Below are 9,729 nucleotides of genomic sequence, written 5' to 3'. Positions count from 1 at the left end.
AATAAGATCTTTAACCATACTTAAATCTGAGTTGACTCTAGAGTGGGAGATAATTTTAAAATTATGGTGAGAGAGGATCCAATTATCTGCCCATATATTGACATTCTGACCATTACCAATCCTCCAGCAGGACCCTTTTTGAATAATCCATTTTGAGTTATAAATGCTCCTCCAAGCAAAACTAGGATTAGATCCTATAGTAGCCTGTAAAATGTCAGTGTTGGGATAATATTTAGCCTAGTAGCATTTTGAAACCAGAGCACTAGGGTTAACCTGAAATCTCCAGACCTGTTTAGCAAGCATAACTAAGTTTTATGTTCCCTTTTTATTACCGTAAAAAATTTCCCATTTTTTCTATAATTTGATCTAATCTTTTATTTTTAATTAGCTAAATGCATTTAATTTTCTCAACTAAAATGTACGTAAATTTAATATTGTTAACATGAAGTTATGAGAAAGGAAACAATCGACAGTGACGATGGTAAAAATGGAAAAGTAAGGAAAAAAAACACTTTCATCACTCTTTCTTCGCATATGAGAGAAGAGAGCTAAAAGTGGTGGGACCCATCTATTTTGTCTCTCTCTTCTCTATTTCTCTTCTCAACCAAACACGGTGAATGTAGCATTTCTCTTGTATCTCTCTCTCTCATCTATTTCTCTCTGTCATAAATCACCTCTACCAAACACAGTGTAATAAACACATCAGCAAACACGCACAAACATAATAAAAATATATTTTCGACCCACTCCACGTAAACCACCAATATACGTAGTTGCTCACAATCCTAAATCAAAATTATTTAGGTACACATACATAAAATCATATAGTATCATTTAATTATTTTATAAATATACTTATATCATTTCATTCTTTTTTCTTTTACAGTTTTACTTTTATTTGTGTGCACCGGGTGGAAATGAGATAGATCGGACCGGACTTTGTAAGATTTAAGTCTGATCTACTTAAAATATTATAGGCTTGAGTCTGGCCTATCACCCGTCATAGACTCATTTTTAATGTCTGGTCTGACCTTTTTAAAGGTCTAATGAAACCTGCAAACCTATTTAAAAGTCTATTTTACACTAATGTCTATCAACTCCTATAAATAATCTACTACTAAATATGTCAAAACTTATGAAGACCTAAAGCACACGATTATGTCTGGTACTAAACAACGAAATCTTACGAAAGTCTAATCACACCAATATATCTGCTATCAAATAACCAAATCATATGAAGGTTTGAGTTTATGAAGAATTTTTTTTTAACAATATCAATAATAAAAGTTATATTATATATAAAAAGTTTAATAGGCGAGCCTGACGGGCTTAATATGTATTTTTGTAAACTTTAGCCTGACCTATTTAAATAAATATGAGTCAAACTTTTTTATTAAACGAGTTAGGCCGAACTGAGCTTTAAATAAATTAGGTAGCAGGCTGATGTCGAGCGGCATGACATGTTTCCACCTCTAGGCTCTAGGCTGACTATACAAAACTTTCCACCCTTGTTGTGTTGGCGAAAAGCATTGCGTTTAAATCCTGCTGTAGTTTTGGCGACAACCAGGAAGAGTCAAGGAAATGACAGGAAAGGGTGCCAAACTGGAAACGAAGAAGAAACTACCAATTGGCTTTGATTTCTTAAAGCTCAGACATTGATTTTTGTGTTTACCATCTGTCGGAACCATAACTTCAAATTTGGACCACACTACGCTAAATGGACCCTAGACAGGCATATGCCCAGCTTCATTGCTATTAACAAAGTTGATTTTGTATTACTAGTAAAAAGCACAAAGGTAAAGTTGGTTTGGCCAGCCAGCTTGATTTTTACCAGACTCAAGTAAGTAGTAAGTCAACACATAACCGTCAACATTGTACATGTACTGTACTTTAGTGTCTCTACCAGGTAAAAAAAAGATCCAGGAATATTAATCAAAACGAGTTGGAAAATAGGTGCTTAGGCATTAAGTTAGGCATAGGCATTGTTTTCCTTTTTGTAACAAAATTTGATCTAACGCGTTTAACAATTAATGTTTTGCAGATTAACTCTTACTACTCTTCAACCTTGCAAGTCACGTTCTTCCTCCACTCCTTCATGCTTTATTCCTTCTGTCCTTCAAGCGCCATCTTTGATTCTTTACCTTTATTGATTTTGTCTCTATCTTTCTTTTAAGTTTTAACTTCACTTTTTCTAATTTTAATCATCAAATTTTCTAAGTACATAAAAGTCACCACAATCATTAAATAACTTGAAAGCTCTGTTTTAGTCTTAAAAACAAGTCTTAATAAAATGAAGTGCAAACAATTAAAAAAGAACAACTTTTTTTATTTAAATTGTAGATAACATAAAAACTTGTAAATAACTTCGTTAACATGGTCTAATCAAAAACATCAAAATACAACTTCAAGTTAATATCACTTTGGGTATGAATTAATATATCATTCTTGAAGGTGTGCAACAAATTTTTGGGTGAAGTTTGTTTCTATACTTTGTTGCATCGGTTTGAGGGATTATTTTGGAGTGATGGAGCAATTTTTAGGGGTTTAATGTGTAAGGCTGAAGTATATAAACTATTAATTGATTTCTTGTGTAGTTAGATTTGTGAATCAAACAATAATACTACTCACTTTGATGTATTGCAAATATTAGAACAATTGTTTCTTTAGATTTAATTTTGTATTTATGATTTGTGCATCATTGTAGTTTATTTTTCTTCAATGAGTAGAATTCGAATTGAATATCTCCGTATTTACAACATTTACACGCACTACACATCAATTACTCGCTCTAGTCATGATAGTATTATCGTAGAGGTTTGATTTAGTTTAGAGAAAGAGTGAAAATAAAGTGTTTTGCAATTTATTTATCCGAGTAATGTTGATCATAACCGACTTCTAATAACATTAACAAATATGGCTTACATAACTACTAGCATATTTGATTTAGGGTGATAGAACCCTTTTCCCGTCCCAAAGAACATATTGTTGTGATTTTACCAAAGCTGGTAATTGTAGCTTGGGTCAAACAAACGTGTGGTAATTCAATAGTCACTATTTATCTACTTTCACTTGCTCAATCGATTTTCCATCCACTTTTTGTTGGTTGATATCGGGTTTACAGTAGGCTGAATTTTAGCATGGAGCAATACTAAACTTTTTTTTTTACGTACCAATATTAAACCTTTTTTTTTTTTTTAGAGGTACCAATATTTAAACTTGTCCACCATAGATTAGTCTACTATTTACCATTAGATCAAATAAGACGGTTGACTCTATATTTCTATTATAGTATGTCCAAACTCTATTTTTATTTTATTTTTCAGCTATCTTCAACCTTTCACTCATATCCATTAACATATTCCACATCCGGAACCTGCAAAAACCACTCCATTCGTGTCCATTCCCTCGTTATGCCACCAAGAACACGTTATTTTTTCACCTTTAAATCTTAATGATATAGCAGGACACTTACATGTCATTGTAATGGAGTCTGAAACAAATAAAAGTTGAACACGCAGCGTGTCATGCTCAATTTTTTAGTCCTAAAATAGTATAAAAAAATAATATAAATTTCTAGTTTTAGAAAACAGTTATAAACCATAAGCACCCGACCTTTATCAAATTCCCCAATTGGCTTTTCATTATTAGTGACAATAATCACTAGGCATGAGATTGAGTAACTCAACTGATTTGAGCTAAGGGATAAGAAGTTGTAAGTTCTCGATTAAAACACCGACGAAGAAGAAAAAAATTAATCTAACAACCAACTATTAACATCTGCCATTCAAAAAAATAATAATCAATAGGCGGCATTTTCTTCTTTTTGAAAATTTACTTTATACCCATTTTCTGAATTGAAACTGAGAAGATATGTAACCTATAAACTGCCACAGTTTTTGTTGTTTTAGGTGTTAGTTTGTTGTTACTATGAGTTAGGTCGGTGCTTGTTGCAACTTACAGAAACGCAACCCTGCATGAAGCAAATTCATGGGAACTGGTTTTGCATGTTCTAGAAAGTGGAATCCGTTACCAGAATCTTTAGTTTTTGGAATTCAACTGTTTACAAGGCTTTTGCAACTCCATTGACTAAGATAATCAGTGGTCTTGATCTAAATCTAATAATAAAAAATCGAACCAACTTACATCAAGTCAAACCAGAAAACCAATAATTTAATGACTATTCAGTGTTTTCAATTATTGACAGAAACAGCTTGTAGACTTGGACTACAAAAATTATAGTTCTAATATAATATAATCACTATGTATTGCTCATATACCGAACAAAACCATAACCAACTAGAAAGCAGGAAAAATGAAAGTCACTAATAATGTACTTCATATTATTTGACTATTCCCTATAACTTATGGCTGTTGTCTTAGCTGTCTGCCTTATCAAGGAAAAAAAATACTCCGTGTTCTTTTCACCAAAGCAATATGTGAGTGTTAGTCTGAGTATATTTAAACACAAACTGTTTACAACCAAGAATGATGGAGCAATTTACAACTTGTTAGAAAAATAATAAAGGTGCGCAGGAAAATAATCTATCCTGCAAGTTGTAATGATGCTCTCTCCACAACTTTCTATTACGAAAAAGATATACCTGTCTTGTTACACGCTGTAGGTAACCTCTATAACCGTATTGGAGAAAAGAAGTGCAGTTAAATCTAGGTTCTTTCCACTATCTGACCTTGTACATCCTTTAATCCCCATTGCAGGGTTGGAGAAATTCCAAGGCATCCTTCATGGTGTATGAGTAAAACTTGTCGAGCAAAATTGTCTAGCTGAGGCTTGCCATACTATTTCCATATTTTTAATGTTGTGTAACTTGTGTTGGTTTAATTCTCAGAGGAACAAAATCCCTTTGGAAGTCGATCCACCAATGCGGAAGGAAGAGCACCACTTTGTGAAATTAAATATACAATAAATGCAATGTATGTAACTGTGCAAGAGCAGGCTACAAAACCAAACAATACGCTGTTCACCTCAGAAAGGAAGAAATCTACCAAGAGATACCCATTAATTACTATTATCAGTGCAGCAACCGTCCATGCCACCCTCTACAAAATAAATAAATAAAGAATTATTATAACAAAAAAAAAAAATTAAAATTTTAATCAAAAGGAATCGGTTTACTGAATGAATTTGGTATTTGCACATCATTTTTTTTAAACTTGATATAACAGCGAATATTCATGATTCAAAGAAGGAACTGTCAGAAAACTAACACTTTCATTGACTTTCAAATACATTAGTATCTACGTTTGTAACAGTCTCGATGAACAAGTGATCAATAATACCCATATATTTTATATAACTAAGGAATTGCATGCTTCATTTTCAAGGTGATAAACATGTACAACACTACAATGGCATAACCGGATCCCTAGGCTGTAAATGGTTTAACTTAGTAAAACATAGTCTGCAGAAAATGTGTAGCTCAGTACCAAAATGGTTGAGCTAAATAGTAAATACCCTACGAAAGAAACATATCTTTGAGGTAGTTTAAAATTTTACATCAATTTTACTTATCAATTCTACCATAGGTGTACATCAGTTATATAAATAGAAACTTAAGACCGAAGAAGTCAAACATGTAATTCATTAAAAAACTGAACAGACTTGCGCAAAGATCAAGTCATCAGAATGTTGATTGAATAGTCATTAGGCATCTTAAGTGACTTGGTATTTTATTATCGGACTCAAAATCAGTATTAGATGAACTAAATGCATCTAAACTTGAGTAGAACAAGACAAGGATAGAAGCATATACAGACAAATATCAAGCTTGACGCAGTCTTTTAAAACATTGCTACGGTTCTATTTCCATTTTACCTAGAAAACAAGCATAGATTGTAATTGAATATTGAATATGCATCTTAAAATAACTTGATATTTGATTATCAGATTAAAATCATTCCGGTAATTAATATGACTTAATAAAACATAGGAAAACTTAAGATCGGAGAAGTCACACGTGTAATTTATTAAAAACTGAACCGGTTTACTTAAAGATCAAGTCATTGGATTGTTGATTGAATAGTCATTGGGCATCTTATTCTTAAGTGACTTTGTATTTGATTATCAGATTCAAAATCAGTATCAGAACTAAATCCATACTTCAGTAAAATAAGACAAGGATAGAAGCAGATACAAGCAAATATCAAGCCTGACACGGTCTTTTAAATATTAATACGGTTCTATTTCCATTTCACCCAGAAAACAAGCATAGATTGTTGATTGAAGCGCCAATAAGCATCTTAAAAATATTAATATTTGATTTTCAGATTAAAATCATTCTGCTAGTTAATCTATCTGCAGAGAAAATAAAACATACGAAAAATTTATTTTCCTTTCCTAATCACTAAGTCATTGAGTTGTAAAAAAATCTAACAAGATAAAAAAAAAAAAAAAAAAACTTTATTCCATGGCATAAGTTGCTTTAGAGTTCAGAGATCTAACAATTAACAGTTACGGAAATGAAGAAACATCATGATCAACTCACCTCAAGAACAGGCCCAACCTTAAAGGACCCCATGATACGCTCTTTGGAGACTAATGTGAGGAGGGGAATCAATGCAAAGGGAATTTGTATGGACTGAAGCACATTGAGCCATTCATTCAAAACATCCAATGAGGCTTCTGACCTGTTATAAACAATAGCTACAATTATAGTTGGCACAATTGCACAACTCCGAGTGATCAATGCTCTCAACCATTTCTTTAATCGAAGGTTTAGGAAACCCCCCATTATGAATTGCCCAGCATATGTGCCAGTGATAGTGCTACTTTGTCCGGCCGCCAGTAACCCAATTCCCCATATATAAAGAATAGGGAAGAGTCCTCCTCCATATTTCTCCTCAAGATATTGCCCTGCATTTACTAATCCTATGCTATTTGCCTGCTTTGTACCATAAAAACCCTTAGCAAAAACTGTTGTGACAAACAGATTGATCATGAAGGTGACTGAAAGTGCAACTGTGGACTCAATATTATAGTAATTAAGAGCCTCTTGCACCCGACCTTTCTTATTGGGATCAATCTTCCTTGACTGCACTAAAGCAGAATGTAGAAATACATTGTGAGGCATAATTACACAACCCACAACGCCCACAGCCTGATGAATCGTTTTTGAGCTAAGTCTTGGAATCAAAATACCTACCAGAAGGAACAAACACAGGTTATGCCAGTGGATTATAGGGAGAGATACCTTTCCAAAAACAAAGTGGTTCAATTACACGATAAAGACAAAATTTACCCCTCACAAGCTCTTTTCCACTAGGTTGTGCGTCACCAAACATCCAGGCAAACGAAAGAGCCATGGTAGCTATGAGAACTGCAAAAGCAGCTTCCAACTTCCTCACTCCGTAGTTTTCAAGAAATAGAAAGAAAAAGCTGCACGACAACAGAGAGAGTAAAGCACAGTTAGGTGTTTAAACATGAAAGTGGGATGGCTCCAAGTCAATAAACTGAAGACAATAACAATAGAGTCAGAAAATTGAAATCAAGAAATGAAGCTTCAAAAATATTGAAGTATACATGTTTCTACTACTAACTTCCATACAGAAATTTAATCCAAACCATTAAATTTCAGAACTTTTGTTGTTGATAACATAAAGGTGTTCACAAGTTCAAAAATATAGTAAGCTAAGGAAACATGTTGTTGTCATGCCAAAGCAAAACATAACGTCAAAGCATATGCAACCATACAAGTTCGAGTTTTGAATATAGTCAAGAGTAAGGTATCTAATTACTGGCTGAACTTAACTGAAATGTGTTACATAGAAACTAGAATCGAGATACATAAAAAATATTTGAAGTATGTAAAGCAAATTAGCCTCATCCAGTTAAAACTTTTTTATAGTTGTAGACTAATAACTAAAATCAGTTAACAGCCAGGTACTAACAGGAAACTTAGTCCGACAAATTCGATTTCAGTTCTCTACTCATAACAACTCCATCAATCCAAACTTTCCTTGCAAGTTGCAGCTCATGAAAATCCGGGTCAGGATTTGCTACCTTTAAGGCAGGAAAGTCGTTGCAACTGTGGCTATCGCTCTCTCTCATATTATCTATCATTTCTCTTTCATGAAATACACCAAAATACACTAAAGTCACGGTGACTTTGTGACTTTCCCGCCACCAAAGTCACCGAATCCCTACGAATTCTAGTTATGAACAAGGTAAGAAAAATCAACAATACCACTCCAAAATGAAAAAAATGGTCTAAGCTCCTCCACTAGATCGCCTGTTTAGATTGAATTATTTGAACTTTTCTACTAACATAAATTCTTCCATGATAGCTTATGAAAATGTTTGTCTTTATATTAACTTCCGTGATAAAAATAACTTATACATAATCACTTACCTGATAAGCACTTAACTAAGCTGTTTATCCAAAAAAAAAAAAAAACTTAAATTTCAGTAATAACAAAACCTCAATCCCATAATTGAGTAAAACAATTCCTTAAAAGATGCATAATTGAATGAAAAGAGTGATGATAGGCATACCAATCAGAAGCAGTAATAAGAACACCAGCCCAAAGAGGCAAAACACCACGACTAAGAATCTGAATAGCAATAGCACTACCAATAACCTCTTGAATATCAGCACCAATCAAAGCAAGTTCAGCCATAAACCAAAGCACATATCTCGCCCAATTCGGATACTCCTCTTTACAAAGCTCAGCAAGATGACGTCCAGTAGCAACACCAACCCTCGCCGATAGCGATTGAATCAACAATCCCATCAAAGTAGCCCACATCAACAACCATAGCAATGAATACCCTGCAATCGCTCCTGCTTGTAGATCACCTTCCAAATTCCCAGGATCCAAAAATGCTATACTCATCAAGAATCCTGGTCCTGTGAACATCCATAGCTTCTTCCATGAAAAAGGTGGAACGGTTGAATCGTCGACGGTGCCGAATTCGAAATCCACCACCACGATTTTCTCGCCGGATTCATACGCTGCTTCTTCTTCCGATGAAGATTCACCTTCAACGTTAACTTCCAGTAACCGGTTACCTTCATCTTCTTCTTTTACCTCTTCCTTTGAATTCTCTTCTCTCGATGGACCACTCATTTTTACCACTTAAGCCGGTTTCCGGTGGAGCTTCCGTTCGTTGATAATTCTGAGATATGCGCGCCTATTTATATGGATCTGTTGTAGTTGTTGTTGTTGTTACTCTTCTTCTTTCTGCTACTTTTTTTCTCTCTCTTTTCTTCTTTTTTCTCAGTTTCTTTTTTGAAAAAGCAAAATACTATTAAAATAGGAATATTTTACTATTTTAATTAATGGGGATTGGGGGAAAAAATAAGATTGCTGGGGGAGAACCAGGGGGTTGAGATGAATGATGGAAAAGGATGTGTGACGATTAAGGTTTGTTTTGTTTGTTTCGTTAATTGATCGGAACAACATTTTCACATGGTTGACGTCGGTGGTTGGATTATTGTAACAAATTGTCGAAAATATGTTTCAACAACCTTTGGTTTTGTTGTTCATGTATTGGCCGATTTTCATATATTGTCCATGAAATTGCAAAGTGTCGCACCATTTTTATTTTTATTTTTGCTAAAAGTGTTGCACCATTTTGAGACAATGTAAGAAATCTTTTTTGACATTTAAATTTTTTAACAAAACAAGCAAAAATAAAATATATTAAACACAAGAGATGTTATTCCTAAGTCCTAATAGGGGTAGCAGTATCTTTGTTTTCGGTGCCTTTGG

General features: G+C 33.8%; 1 protein-coding gene across 1 annotated transcript; it reads right to left on the bottom strand.

Annotated features, from left to right (window-relative positions):
* Window positions 1-4,166: 4,166 nt before the first annotated feature.
* Window positions 4,167-9,516, bottom strand: LOC25489927 (metal transporter Nramp2). Its single transcript, XM_013606289.3, has 4 exons — window positions 8,510-9,516; window positions 7,257-7,393; window positions 6,504-7,156; window positions 4,167-5,058 (listed from the first exon to the last, which is right to left on the bottom strand). Exons 1-4 carry the CDS (start codon window positions 9,082-9,084, stop codon window positions 4,837-4,839), a joined length of 1,587 nt encoding a protein of 528 aa, XP_013461743.1. The 5' UTR covers window positions 9,085-9,516; the 3' UTR covers window positions 4,167-4,836.
* Window positions 9,517-9,729: the final 213 nt, after the last annotated feature.

The sequence above is a fragment of the Medicago truncatula genome, chromosome 3 (genome assembly GCF_003473485.1).
Source record: "Medicago truncatula cultivar Jemalong A17 chromosome 3, MtrunA17r5.0-ANR, whole genome shotgun sequence".
Classification (NCBI taxonomy): Eukaryota; Viridiplantae; Streptophyta; class Magnoliopsida; order Fabales; family Fabaceae; genus Medicago; species Medicago truncatula.
Note: the sequence above shows the minus strand (reverse complement) of the source record. Positions and strands in the feature narration are given on the sequence as shown.